We start from the raw sequence: 15,027 nt of genomic DNA, 5'->3' as shown, positions 1-15,027 counted from the left end.
CCAGTTGGGTAAGAACATCCCTCCACGCAGAAGGAGCCACTGCACTTCCCCAAGTGCTGGATCCCAGAGGCTGATGTTTGTTTGTGCTTGGCCAGCAGGGCAGCCACTGGCACATGCAGCTCTTGCATTACCCGGCTATGGGGAACAGCTGCAGTTGTAAGCATTAAACATGACAAAGCCACATTATAGCTCCCTAGGCTCATTCAGTTGCCACCTGGGATGAGAAGTGGGGGCTGTCTACCCTTGGAGGCTACCCCCATCACGAGCCAGACTTTAGGTTTCAAAGGATTCACAAAACCCCTGAAGGAAGCGGCTCTGAAATTATTTGCCTATAGAGTCAGGCTGATGTTTCGCAGGAGGAGGGCTACTTCCCTGTTGAAACATGCTCTTAAGCCTTCCTGTAACACATTCTCCCCATACACATCACTGAAAAACAAACTGTAGAAAAAGAATGTGACACTCATACAGAAAAGAAGAAAGAAACTGGTTTTATTCTTGGGACACTGAAGTCTTATTACAGCATCTAGCTGCATTCCCCCTGACTGGTTTTGCCTGCACAAGGATGGATTTTTAACGGGGTAGGGCACCAGATACAGACCAGGAGACCATCACAGGAGGTAAGTAACCATTTACAATGGAGTCAGAGCACATGGCAAATGTAACTTAGATAGGGATTTTCCAGGGACCAGTCTGCCCTGCCAGGTGATCTTGTTTCCTAGAAAAGGCACTTCCGGGACTGGAGTTGGTACAGGAGAGACAGAGGCAGCAGGAAGAAGTACTGGGAAAGAGGGAGAGAGATGCTTCCCAATTTAACCCACTATGTGTCATGTTGGGGCAGTGGTGAGAACAGGCTGGTTATTTTCAGTGTACCAGAAGAAGCAGCAAAGGCCGCCTGCAGGCCTGTGCATTGACCAAGGCTGGCACAGAGCCCCAGTGCCCACAGGAAGGGCTGCCAGGGCTGTGGCTGGCCACAGTGGCAGGTGATAGGGAGGAGCAGCGTGGTGGGCATGGCCCACCTGGAGACTGGTGCAGGAGGCAAGGGGATAGGAAGGGGGAAGGCAAACTGGGTGAACTCATTCTGTCCATTCCTTCTTGATGGACAGATTCCATTCCCAAGTGAGATGGTCATGCTTGTCATCATCCGTGAAGAAGGACTTGTTGTGATAGGTGCCTCGAGCCAGCATACCCTTTGGAGCTTCCTCAATAGGAGTCAGGAACTCATACTCCTCTGGCCGTGGCCCATAGCTGCCAACCATGAATGTAGCTTTGTCCACTAGGAGAAAACAAACCGCAAGGGATGAGTCCTTCAGGTGGCGAATGGTAAAGAAAAGAAGCAGCCATGAGCATGACCACAGATCACAGACAGAAAGGAAATAGTGGAGAGAGAAAGGGACAGTCCATGTCAGCAAGGGGAATAGAATCAATGGAAAAAGTGGGTTAGTGAAGCATAAGGATGGCTGGAAAGATAAATGGATGGATGGACAGATGGACAGGCAATTCAGTCTGTACCCTCTCAGATGTATGTGCTGCTGGAAGGGAGTGGGTACACCCAGCATATGGCTTGAGATCTCTCTTGATCCCCCCCTTTTGTCTTTTCTGGTGAGAAGACACAACTTACGTGTGCTGAACTGGATGCTGGAGCCTTAGAGGTGGTTGCATGCAAAAATGCAAGTGGGATGTGTGTGTGCAAAATGGGGCTTTCCTCTGCCTTACCCAGGCAGGGCAGCACTGCATCAAGAGGAGAGGCCATGGGCAAACACAGAGCTCTGCACGTAGTGGGAAGCTTCATAGAGCAGCTCTGAATTTTACCAAGTGCATCTGGAAGAGCTTTCAGGGGGTGGGGAGCTCCACACAGACTGAGCCACTCTACAGGAGCACAGGGGAGGTAAAGAGCTCTGTACAGAGAGGAAATCTGTAGCAAGCACTGTAAGCAGTGTCTCTGGTGTCTTTGCTGTTACAGACAGTGGTGCAGCATACAGATACCACAGCTGGCTGATAGTGAGTTCACACAGGAACAGGAAACAGTTGGTGCAGGCTGCATGCTAGCGCACTCTGCTGAGAAGTCTTGCCTCCTGTGTGGTGGCACAAGGAGGTCCCTGGGACCAGAGGAGGCTCTGTCCTGGCCCAGAGCTGCAGGAACACTTCTTTGAGCAGAGGGAACACAGGGGCAGGAGCACTGGTGTGCAGGGTACAAAGAGCTCTTACTCACCTTTCACCCCTGTCCGGTAGGTGTGCTGCACATATTTCAGTCCCGACACAATGTCCCTGTTTACCTGCAAGAAATGACCTGAAGTAAGTGTCAAGGGAAGAGTTTTGGTTCTGTGTCTGCTGGTTTTCTCTCTCCTTAGAGACACCCATCTTGGCTCCCTACACCACTGCTCTCAAAGGCTCTGCACTGGACACCTTGTGGGGAGTAACATGACTTCTCCATAGGCACCTGGAAACCTACAGCATCCTTTGTGCATCTCCTACACTTGCCCATCCTTTCCCTGACTTCGAAGCTGGCTGGAGCACATCAGTCACCTTCACAAGACAGGCTGAGAAAGACAAAGAAGAGTGAAGCAGCGAGTTCCCAGACAATAATTTCCATATAGAAAACTAGATCATGGGCAACTAAAATCATCCCTCCAGCACAAAGCGGTGCGCAAGATTAGCTGAGAACTCTCAATTGCCCTCTAAGCTCTGTGACAAACTAGAAAGTTTCTCCTCAAGAGACAGAGGGATACAGTTTTGTTCATAATCTTTCCTCAAATCTCCCATGGATAGCTTGGATGTATCCCTTGCTGTCCCCCCTCCAGCATATACTGCCTCCCCACAGCACTACTCAATCTGGAAACAAGACAGGCAGATCCTTTTATATCCCAGGGGAGAATTCACACAGTGCCAGCTCTTACCAGCCTTGGGACTGAGGAAAGGAGTTAGAATAACTCGTCTGGCTCCACGTGTCTCCTGTCAACAGGACTCAGACACATATGGAAGTATTTCATAGCACAAAGGAGAGCTGAAGGTGTCTCTGGGGACAAAGTCACCTCAGAGAGAAAGCCTCAGAGAAGAAGGGAAATCTTTCCTACAGAACCCATAACATTAACACTTCCCCTCATCTGTTTTAGAAGAACTATCCTTCCTTTTTTGCTTTCTCTGGCAAGCCCAGCTTTGTCTACAGAAAACATTTGTGGAGATGATCACATCAACACTGGATGCCACACTGCAGTGTGGCCAAGTTTCATCTTCAGCTGGAAACAGAAGAAATGGCTGACACACTGGTTGATGGAAGAGGGGGATAAATGAGCCCATTTGGGTATATCGTGACCCAGAATAATTCAATTATCTTCGGCCAAATGTTAAAGTATTAAATCTTTTTTAAGCATACATGAAGCCCAGCAATGCTGACTGAACCAGTACTAAATGGAAAGTCTTTATCTCTTCTCTTATCCCTGTCCATTTCCACTTTGTGTGAAGTAAAGATTTTCTGGTGGCTAAAACACCAAGCCAAACTCAGGCAAAACTACCCATGTGGCTTCCAAACCACCTATGGCTCACCATTGCAAGCAGACAGAAAGCAACTTCTTCCAAGGAATGAGCAAGAAGACGCAATTCTCTGGAAATACCTGGTCCCTTGTTGGGTAGAATGACACTTGAAGCTAGGGGAGCTTTACAGGGGCCCAGACTTTGGGCAGGCATGCTGCCTGGCTCTAGTTATCTGAGAGACTACCACTGACTGGCCTCAGCAACTGATGACAATCAACAGGAAGGAAAATGACTCACTCTGAAGTGGATCTTAACTCTGTATTCCACTCCTTCCTTTAATACAAAGGTCTCTTTCTTGAGTGCTTCAAGGTCACCTGCAAGGAGAGCATCAAGCTGTTAGCTAGAGGTGTCACGGCAAGAAGAGACCATGAGCGGTGGCATGGGGCTGGGATTGGCATCCAAGGTGAGCATCCCTTCGAAGGATGGCACATCTGCAAAATGAGTACATGGAGGTCTCCATAAGCAATTGCACTGTGCAAGCAGATACATGGAAACACCTGGGTGTACATATATGTCTGTGTCCACATCTATGAAGAAAATGCCTAAACAAAAACAAACATAGGTGTGGGCACATATACACAAATTTGCTTATGCACAGACTCATTGTTGGGCATCTGCAGGAGTGTGTGCATGCTTCACCCAAGCCAGGGCTAGGCACGGATGACTGCACCATGCTTCGCAGCTCCTGCTGGGCTTGTGAGTCTGCCCAGGCCCTGCAGGGCTCTGTGTGGTTTCAGCTGAACAGGAAGCCTCTCTGCTCCTCCAGGCCCAGCTTCCTCTCTCTGCAGAAAAGCCCATATAAGGTGAAGCCTGGTTTTCTCCCCAGTCCCCAGGAGCCGGAACTGCAGCATTGCTCCATTCTTAATTTTCAAAACAGCCTGTTACCTGAACACAGGCATCCCTGTGCTCATGAGTTCTCATTGAAAGGTAGCAAGAAGAGAAGGCAGGAGAAACCCAGGAGCTCCTAGAGCAGTCTAGATGAAGAAAAAGACCCTCGACATTTTTTTCCGTTACATCTCCTTTTTCATATATGTATACCTTAAAATAAGAAACAAGGCTAAGATGCCCTCAGAGTTTTTCTAAAACCCACTGTAGCATCCCAAGGACGAATTCCCTTTCAATCTGAAGTGTGCCAGGGCCTTTGCTTGTCCCCTTTCATGCCCAAGGACAGAGTCTGTGCCTACCTGTAAGGTCCATAGTGATCGGTCCTGGAGCAGAGTCACACACCAGGGTGAGTCGGGTGACGACTACATTGGGAGCTGTTGGATCTGCAGGTAGGAAAGTCAAGGGGGAAGCTGTCAGCTTGCAAAATTAAATGCAGAGGAAACAAGACTGAAGAAACAGGGCTGTTTTCCCACAAAGAAACTGCACTTCTTGAACACCTAGGAATGCTAGGCTTCTCTTAGCACAATAGGACACATCCATCCCAGTCCTTCAACATGGATCCCTCCAGCCTCCAGCCCAATACCTAGAGGAGGTCTGTCCACTACAGGAGGCTCCCCTCAAGATTTCATCCCCTCAGGAGTCCTCTGAGGCCCACACAACTCCCACCACAAGTCCCTTTCCAATGTCAGCATGCCCCAGTAACCTTACACCTAATGCTCAGAGCATCTTCCCTGCTTCCTTTACATGTACCCCTCCACCTGCCCATCCCCATTCCTCCAGCAGGAGCGTATGTGCTTGGTCAAACAAGCTCCCTCTTCTCTGAGGCCACCTTGTCCCAGCCCCACAGCACACTGTTGCAATGCATCTTCCCAGTCCCTTCCTATCAGCATGCCCCAGCCTACCTACTACGACAGGTCCATCTCCCAGCAGGGACTTCTTGTACTTAGCAAGGCTTTCATCATCCTTGTCCAACTCTTGCAGCTCCTGCAGTGTTTTCTGGGGAGGAGGTTTGTAGTTGAGCTTCCCATCCAGTTCATCATCATCTTCCTCCACATGAGGTTCTTGGGTCTTCTCGGTCATGGTCACTTGGTCTGGGGTAACAGAGGAGGGGGCAGTCAATGAGATTGCTCTGGAGTGGGGTAGCGTCCCTGGGGGCACTCGCTCTGGGCACAGCGTGGCTCAGACCCCCAGATAGGCAGGCATCTGCTCGGCGCTGAACACGGTGGGATCGTTACAGGCAAATGGCGACAGTGATCAGCTGCAATCCTGATGCTGCCGTGCTGATATTCTGGCTTGAACACAATCCCCCTCTGCCCCCGCTCCTCTCCCTGCAGGCACCACGCGCACACGCAGACCTAGACCACTCTTCCCTCCCGGGGAGGAGGTGTGGGAGTGGAGGCTGAAACCAGAGTGATTTACAGCCACTCTGCAGCATGGTTGTGGCCAGCAACCCTGCAATTACAAGCCACTGCACAAGGTTTCAGCACTCGCCAACTATCTCACAGAAAGAGCCACTGCCACACACCGGGTCACAGAGAGCCAAGGCCAGACGTTTCATCCACCCTCTCATAATGGGTTAAAAGCCACATTTCACAGAAAGATTGAATACCTGACAGCAATTCCCTTATATTAACAAGTCAGTGGAAACCCTCAAGGAAACACACTCGCTATAGTCTATCTGCTGGCGTTCCCAGTGCTTGCTCCCAGGAACAACCTACTTTAGGCATCAGTCAGGTCTTCTTCCCCCCAAGGAAGGAAGCACTGGTGACCGCATCCAGCCCAGCTGCAGAGCAGCCATGCATACTTGTGCAGCATCAGTGGGGCTTCTCAGAAAGGAGAGGACAGCTGGGACCTGCAGCCACCATGGCTGGGACCCTGCCGCTGAATGCAGGAGGGCAGTGAAACTGCTTGGATGGCATCCCAAACGGGAGCCAGAGCAGGGAGAGACCAATTGATGAGAAGACAGGGAATGGGATGGGGGAACAGGAGACAGGCAAGAGGGGCAAGTAGTGCAGTGTCAGGTCCCCCTTAGTCAACTGCCTGCCTCATGGAGCCAGACACATGGTCCTAGCCACCTTCCCACTCTTCAGAGAAATACTGAATAACAGAGCAGTGCCCTGGTGCTGTGGCAGTTCTTTCAAATGACCAAGCTATTCCTTGCTGTTTGTCAGCAAGAAGAATTTGTTGAGCTACACAGATCATTCAGTTCACTTCCACTCACCCTTATATTAACTCCTTCTTCAAGGCTGTCTGTACTAAGAATTCCCCTTTTGCCTGCTTATTTGCAATTTCCCCAGCAAGTCCTTTATCATTCTCTGCAGCTGTGGCCTTAACATCTGCCCCTGCTTCCAAAAGTTACATTGGGAGCTAGTGGGATAGTTTTCTCGTTCATTAAAACAGAAAGGAAATAATAATAAAATATATATATATTTATATATATATATGTGCAACAGTTCAGCGTGAATCAGCAAGTGGAATCAGGCAGCAATGAGTAATATGCAGACCTCTCAGTCCAATTCGGGGGTGGGATCAAGGAGGGGTATATTGGCATGTTACAAAGGGACAGAGAAGGACCAAGCAGCACAGGAATAAGAAGACTCAGTCAGGCACAGAATGGGCAATGGCCATTGCAAAACTACTTTGGAATTTTGTGGTGAGTCAGGAACCAGTGCAGAGTGAGCAGCTGGGAAATAAAAGGGAATCCCAACTCAAATGAACAGGGAAAAAACCATGTCCCAGCATCTGAATAACATTGGATGAGCTCATGTCCAGCCCTAGGAGTGTGAAGGACTGACGTACCATGGGAAAGGCCCTTGAGTTTGTCTTCATAAGGAAGGAAACCTGAAGCTCTCTCATGAAAGCAGCGATTGGTCATGCCCCACTGCTCTGCAGCCCCAACACAGTTACCTTACAAAGCCTCGCATCCTCCTCAGTGTTACCCCGCACTCAGCACAAGAAGAGGACATGATGAGCCATGGCAGCCACAGCCAGGTCTTGCCTTCCACTTGGGCTCCAGCTGCAGATCTGAGTAATTTTCACTCTCCCAAGCTCTCTCATGATACCAGGCTGCATGTGCCACCAATACAACCACAAAGCAGAGCTGCCTGCCCCCATCCTCTGGGGGTGGGGGGGCTGTGGTTTATCACAGGACAGGAGAGACCCAGGCAATGGAGAGAGAGATCTCTGGCCACACGCAGAGAAAAGGCAGTCAGGGTTGGACCAGCTGGTTGCTCCCCATCCCTCAGACCTTCCTTTTGCATCACACATGCCACAGAGTCTTTCTCTACCAGCCTGTGGGGGTGGCTCACTTGAGGGGGGATGCTTTCAGGCTTTGAAAATCTCCCAGAAAGGTGGGCAGACAACCTGCTGTGCCAACAGCAAGAGCCAGCAGGGAACAGGGCTAGCCAGGCTGTCTGGGCTGAACGACCCCTGGCTCACATGTCTCTCAGGATGGCACCAATCAGACCCTACTCTGGCACTTCTCCCCAGGCTGTGGGCCTGACCCTGCCTTCCTACCAAACTTCCAGGCAGGTAACAAAGAGGAAAGCTCACATCTTAGCTGCCCTTCCCTCTACTCACTCCAGCTCTGGGACTGGTCCCTTCTGCAAGCTGAGACATGCTACTGGGCTCAGGCAACGCGCTTCCCCAGAGCTAGCAGGTCAGTGCCCAGCTGTCAGGGTCCCTGAGCTCCTGTGCCACTGCTCATGCCAAGGGCTGGGCTGAGACCCCCCCTTCAGGCCACGCTCCTCATTAAAAATGAGAACATTAACTCTATAAATGGTCTATGCAAGGAGAAATCTGCATGATTTGTGCCCTGACCCACCATATTTTTCCCGTTCCTGCAGCCCCAACCTGCAGTCATGCACCGCCTGCACCTTTGAGGCCTGGCAGCACCCACAAAGCAGTGGGTTAGGGATCCCTGCCAGAGAGAGAGATGGCTGCAGGAGGAGAAAGAGGAATCGTGCCCTGCTGAGGGGTGCGAGCATCTCCCTAACTGGGTTCTGCTGCCGGGGGTGGGTGGCTGCCCTCGCACCTGCAGCAGGAGGGGGCGGCGTGAGCCCCGTCTCGGACCCTCCCCACGCCACCGTGGGGCACAAAGAGGGGTGTCACAGGGCCAGCATTGTATCTGCTCTCACTTTGTGATCGAGGGCTTATCTCCAGGAAGCGGGGTTGGCAGGGAGGAAGTAATTTTCTACAATGGGGGAGCAGCACACCAGCCCCACCAGCGCCCCCGGCCCCGGCTTCCCCATCCCACCCCCCGGGGGTGCGAGGGCAGAAAATGAACCCGTGCCCAGCCATCCCCGGGGATCGCCGGGTACCACTCCGCAGGGATACACCCGCCGCGACCCCCCGGGGGCCCTCCCGCCACCCAGGGGGCTGCCTCCCCTTCTCCTGCCCCTCCACCCCATCCCAGCGCGAAGCCCGACTTCCCCACGGGACGCAGACAGGGCCCTGCCGTCTCTCCGGGGAAGGCTGGGCAGCGCAGCCCGCCGCCGAGCACAAAGGCGCAAAGTTGCGCGGCGCCAGGAGAGCGCGAGCCGGGGGTGCGCCCGCGCCTCGCCCCCTGCCCGGCTCCGCCGCCCGGGCTCGTACTCACCGGCTGCGCGGCGCCTGCGGCCGGGGTCCTCCTCCGCTCTCAGCGCTCAGCTCTGAGCTTTGGCAGTTGAAGCAGGAAGGAAGTTGGTGAAGAGAGGAAAAAAAAATAACACTTGCACAAAAAAAAAAAAAAAAAAAAAAAAAATCAGCCGCCGCCACCCCCCACCCCCCCCGCAGAGGAAGCCCTGCGCGGCTCCGCATGCTGCAGCGCTCGCCGGCTGCCTGCCCCGCTTTGTCTGCGCGCCCGCCCGCCCGGCGCTGCGCTCTTTTTGCGCAGAGGTGCGCAGGGCTTTGTCTGCGGAGCCGAGCCCGGCTGGGGACGCGGGAGTGCTACCCGCGCGCGGCTCCGGGCTCTCGGTGCGCGGTGCTGTGCCTGGGAGCTGGGGGACTTTGTTTTTCAGGTCCGGCTTTTATTCTGTTTATTTTCCTGGTGTAATTAAGGTCGATTTCAAAAGCTGGCTCTGATTTACACCCATCAAAATAAGTGGAGGATCAGGCTGAGTACCTGCATACGGAGTGGGGCGGGATATGAGGGTGTGCAAATGGGGGTCATTACTGATGAACCTCATTTTTCCTGGTTAATGCATGCTACCTGCTGCTGCACTTAATCAGCTAATTGTTCCCAACTCCCAGCCATTTTCACACAAGCGGTTTCAAAGACCAGCTACCTCAAGAAGAACAAGCTCTCATTTCCCAGGGATGCTTAAATGATCAGAAAGATTTTACACCACTTCCTTTCTGAAATATCAGCAGATTTTCTTTTCCACTCATGGAGTGCCCACTTAGTTCTTTAGTAACAATCCTCACTGCACAACAAATTGAATCATTGATCTGCAGCCGACAAATCTGGATCTGCAATGACTGATAGACTGCTCTTAATGCATTTGCAGAAGCAAAATAAACAAAGAAAACCTATTGTCAATGGGCTTAAATTCACTGCCCCAGATCCACATGTCCATTAGAAAATGTTTATCATACACAAATTTTTAAAGGTTGCGAACAACTGAGTAAGAGGGCTCTCCTTCAGGGATGGACAGATCTCAGAAGAGGGGGACTGATTTTCCCAGCCTACCATTGTTTTCATTTAGGCTGATGGTGGCACTTTGATTCTGATCTCATGCATTTCAAGGGACAAACAGGGCATAGGTCTGTCTGGCAAACGAGTTTCCACTTAGCAGGGGCAGTAGCATCAGAAACATTTTAAGCTTCCATGAAGTAGCTTCACCACCAAGAGAAATCATTTTATTCTCTGCTGCTCTTTTTCACTCCTACGTTAACCCTCCCCGTGGGCCAGCACAAGAGAACTGAGCTGAAGACAGCACTGAGCCAAGTTTAAAATGTACCTGGTAAAAATATGTAAGCAAATGCATAAATATATACCAGTGAGTTTTAAACCTAGATAGGTTTCCCAGTCCTTGCTCACAATGGCCAAATGTGGCTAAACCGTTATGCCAGCACAAAGGAAGGGGCTGTGTGTGATACGGATGGGAAAATGACAGAACAAATTCTTTCAATGACAGTGCCATGTTATGGTGGCTCAAATTGTTCATGTGAACAGCCCTGGCCTGGGAAAGGCATGAAGATTGGGATGTATTAACTATGGGGAGCTTTGTGGAAATGGTCTTGTTGAGCAGCCCCTGCGTCTTGTACATCAATTTCTTGTCTTGGTTCCTGTCCTGTCTGGTCTAACTCTCTGATTTCAATAGACTTCCCAATTTGTACTGGGAGACCAGTACACCTTTTAGCTGCAATGGTCTGTGGGTTGAGGTTACCTTTCACTCATGGCTTGGCGTGAAATCTCCTAGGGTTTAGTGGCTGTGTACAGAGACCAGTGCAATCATAACTCTAGCGTTATTACGATACTTTTTGCTGGGGTGTGGTTGGGTTTAGTTTCGTCTCATTTGGTTTTTAGTTGGAGACAAATACCAGGCTGCCTGTGCCTTTGCATAGCTGTTTGCACACTATTTCTAAACATGTGTGAGCATACATCAAGACCAGTATATCCACAAATATGCATAAAGGTATAGAGATGTATAGCTGTGTGCCACCATAGGTATGTACACTCATCCTATATTGGCACTTCTGCCTAGCACACAGGAGAAACAGATTTTACTCCTATATTAGAAATTAGCCAGTATGTAATCATGGGCAAATCACATCATTGCTCTGTGCTTCATCTTCCCATGGGTAAGAGAGGTGAGAAGTTGCTGCAGACATTGGATACGTGCCATACTGAGCATATGGGAGCTTAGAAGCCAGGCATCATCCTTTGGGTCAGCACATCCAACATCCCGCTGGGGAACAACGTCACTGATCTGCTGGAAGAAAGGCAGGTTTTGAACTGTGTTGGAGCAGGACATCACCGAAAGCAAATCTCTACCACTAAGTATTTAATCTCTGACAAACTGATGCCATGCAATGAAGATCATCTCTTGTCAGACATTGTCCAACCACAACCAATTTTTATGTCTGTGACAGAAGGAAGCAAGGATAACATCTAGAGTGTACCTGCTTTATTGCCAAAGAAATGGTAATCTTTCAAATGTATTCTTAGTTGGAAAATAATATTTTCTACTTAAAGTATTATGATTAGGTCTTATGTACTTTTACCCCACTGATCACAGTTGGTTGTACAATTAGTTGACCACATTAATACGTGTGATCAACCACTAGTGTCAAAACTTAATTTCAAGTAAATAGTTTATGCAAATTTTTAAATGCATATCCTTCAACTACACAGCCTTTACTCTCAATAGTCATATACTATCTGTAGCACCTTACTGGACCCAACAAATTTTGACATTTCTTAAAAACTGTAAGATTAAAAAAATCTTATGCATGGCATTTTTTTTCCTATTTGAGTTTGGATTTCTGCCATAAGCTGTCCAGCATTTCTGGATTTGAATTTTTTAGATTAGTGGTACATTGCTAGTGCATGCTGCTAAATGTCATCTCCATCTTCTGCAGAAGAGGTGGCTGTGTTTGAGGAAAGGAACTACTTTATGGCCTTTAGAAGTGAATAATAATTCAGGAAACCCTCACCTGTTAGAAGGCTTTACTTTCACCTATTCTTAATTTCCAAAACTGTCTAATTTAGAGCTGAAATTTCTCAGGCTGGAAGCTCTGAAGGGAAAAATAAAAAGAGATTTCAGTTCAGGCAGGGAATCAATTTTTATAATTCTAGGAGTCTCCAATAGTGTAGTATTTTTTGGTACTGCTCTTGTGAAGTGCTTTGTTTTGAAGCTACCCATTTCCATTTGCACTAAACTCAGTACATATTAACCTGGATTTCTCTCTAATGAATAATGTTGCTGAATCCTGTCATTGTCATGAGCTTTGCCTCCCCCTCAATCTTCCTGCAGTCTCCAGGAAGACTACAGGTGATATGCTGGGAAGACAGCCTCATGGTGCAGCAAATTCACGTCAACAGCTGCTGCAAGCTAAGCATCACGTTTGGCAGTGGGTGTCCCCCAGGTGGGTGTCCCCAGATTCTCTCACTCCATGCAGAGAGCCTTTCTCCTCCAGAGGTGGGAGGAGGTAATCTGGGCCTGAGGCAGTCACGAGGTGATGAGCATGAGAGAAAGTGACAGGTCAGGGAGCTCAGACACGAGGCCTTTTCCTGCCGTATGAGGGGGCATGCCGATCACTGCATCACAAGGTCACAAGATGCCACCCAACTCCTTGGTAAACCCAGCACTGCCTCCTCCGCATCCCAGTTAAGTGGGATAAACAGGGGAATGCAGCCAATGAAGCATGGATTCATTCCACGTGAATAAAACACAGGCACAAGGTGTCCCAGGATTTTCTTTAAAAGACAGCATCCTAAGGTTGATCCTGCTGTTCCTAGCACACATGGTGCCCATCTTCTTGCTGCTTATTGCCACTCAACCCTCCTCACAAGCTGCAAAGGAGTGTGCAGCTTATGGGGTGGGAAGGGAGGAAAGAGATGGGGGCTAGGCATGGTGCCAGGCAAGGGAGCCAGTATTCAGCATGGAGAGCAAGGAAGAAGAAGGTACTTCAGGGTGCAGCCACAAAGCCCCTGGTAAGGGTTTAGGTGGGTTTCCCACTCCCTGATCCCACAGCAATCCCTTCAAACCACCCAGCCACAGGACTTGAGGTGTCTCAGCTGCACGAAGAGCTGACCCCAGAAAACGTGACTGGGTTCTTCATCTCTCCAGCTCCTCCAGAAGAGATTTCCTTGAAAGATGGAGAGAAGATTGGCGATTTAATGCTTGTTTAAGCAGCTTTCGGGCTGGCTAATGTGATAACGCCATAAGCCCCGTCTCCAGCCTGAAGGTGGGCAAAGACTTGGCATGTCACTTCCGGGTGACTCTACTTCCCTGGGGCAGCAAGGAGAACAGCAAGTCAGGGAAAGGAAAAGGATTTGGTTGGGGATGAGAGAGTAGGGGCAGAAGAGAGCCAGTTTCCCCCAGAGGCTAGCCTGGGAAAGGCTGAGGATGGACAGAGCAGCCCGGTAAAGGAGAGGGAGAGCTAAGTGGGTGGAAGGGGGAAAGTGAGAGGAAGAACGTCCCTGCCACTGGGGAGCAGGGGTGTCTTCCCTGCATCCCCTGCACTCCAGAGCCTGGCATGGAGGAAAGCAGCTTTTGCTCTCGATCCCTCAGTTAATGTCGTGGCAGGAGCCAGCATCTTGCAGAGGGTGGTGTCCTGGAGAAGTCACTCACTGGAGCTGGATTTGAAAGAGGACTGGATTATTTTAGGACCTCTCAGAAAACAGGTGGTTATGTAAGGTCGGATCTCAGCAAGTGTAATCAAATCTCAGTCCTAAGCTGATCACCAGGCAGGGTGTTAGGAGGTATTTACCCAAGCTCTCCTCCATGCATTGTGACTTTCCTGCAAGCAGAGCTGAAGCTGGGACTAAATCGGGAGAAGAGCTGTGCCATCCTCTCCTTCTTTGCTGGCCTTAGAAAATCTCCCTTGACCTCTGCACCTTGCCTTGCCTGTGCTAAACACTCCTCTCAACACAGACCTTGTTTTTATACTGGAATTCCAGGCTTTGCATCAGGCTGTGTCCAGTCTCCCACTAGCTCTTAGGTGCCTTATGTGCCTTGCTGCTTTAGCCTTAGCAGTGCTCAGGACATGTTGCTTGCGGCTACATAACCTCTCTCTGAAGCCATGAGGCAGTAATCATCAGCATCTCTGTGGCAACGTTGTTCCTTTATTGCACTTGTGCTGTTCCCACATTATTGCTCTCACAGCCCTGCCTCTGCAAACCCCAACAGCATTATCGTGGCGGATTCTCACAGAAAGCACCAGTGTGAGAATTGCCCCCCACCCCCCACCCAGCACCGTCATTATCTCTTCTTTTGTAGACTTTAGTATATAAAAGAGAAAAACAAATGCGATGCTCAACAAAGTGGCTAACAGCTATTTAAATTCTCAGTAAATATCCAATAATATATATTCACAGAAGCTTAACCATCAATGAATGTGCAACATTTGCACATGATGAGCATTCTCCTCCCAGAGCTAATAGAATCATAACCAGAAATAACCAATAGGGAGTTTAAGTGGGTCCTGATGAAAAATATATAATGCTAAGGGAAAGCACAGCAAGAAAGTATCATCCTTATAATTTTTGTTGTGATCACCTGCTGCACTGGAGAGAGCCCTCTGACAAGGATGCTTTTATGGGACCCCATCATTGCCCTTCCCAGCAGGCCACTGGGGAAAGTTTCCCTTTTTTCTCTCTCTCTTCCTTTATTTTCATTTTTCTCTAGAAATAACTTTCACTATTACAGTCAAAGTACGTCCCTCAAAGCTGTGGACCCCAACAATAGTTTTCTGTGTATATGAAAGTGTCAGAACATGCTTTGTGCAACATGTGCATGCCCAGCATGCAATGACGGCTACTAAACAGTTCACTTAGTCTGTGATGTGTTTATGATGCTTGACTGAATCAAGAAGCAGGCTGCAGTTCCAGGTTCTTGGCACAGAAATATCCTTAGGGGCCTCTCAGTAAGAGGGAAAAATTCATTTTATTTTTGCACCTCCACTGTG

General features: G+C 49.6%; 1 protein-coding gene across 1 annotated transcript; it reads right to left on the bottom strand.

Moving 5' to 3' along the window:
* Positions 1–469: 469 nt before the first annotated feature.
* ARHGDIB (Rho GDP dissociation inhibitor beta) lies at positions 470–9,137 on the bottom strand. The gene is made up of 6 exons (XM_037390116.1): positions 9,011–9,137; positions 5,316–5,504; positions 4,713–4,796; positions 3,766–3,842; positions 2,210–2,273; positions 470–1,273 (listed from the first exon to the last, which is right to left on the bottom strand). The coding sequence occupies exons 2-6, from the start codon at positions 5,491–5,493 to the stop codon at positions 1,074–1,076; spliced, it is 603 nt and encodes a 200-aa protein (XP_037246013.1). The 5' UTR covers positions 5,494–5,504; positions 9,011–9,137; the 3' UTR covers positions 470–1,073.
* Between the last annotated feature and the right edge of the window lie 5,890 nt (positions 9,138–15,027).

The sequence above is a fragment of the Falco rusticolus genome, chromosome 5, assembly GCF_015220075.1.
Source record: "Falco rusticolus isolate bFalRus1 chromosome 5, bFalRus1.pri, whole genome shotgun sequence".
Lineage (NCBI taxonomy): Eukaryota > Metazoa > Chordata > Aves > Falconiformes > Falconidae > Falco > Falco rusticolus.
This window is presented reverse-complemented; position numbering and strand designations above follow the sequence as displayed.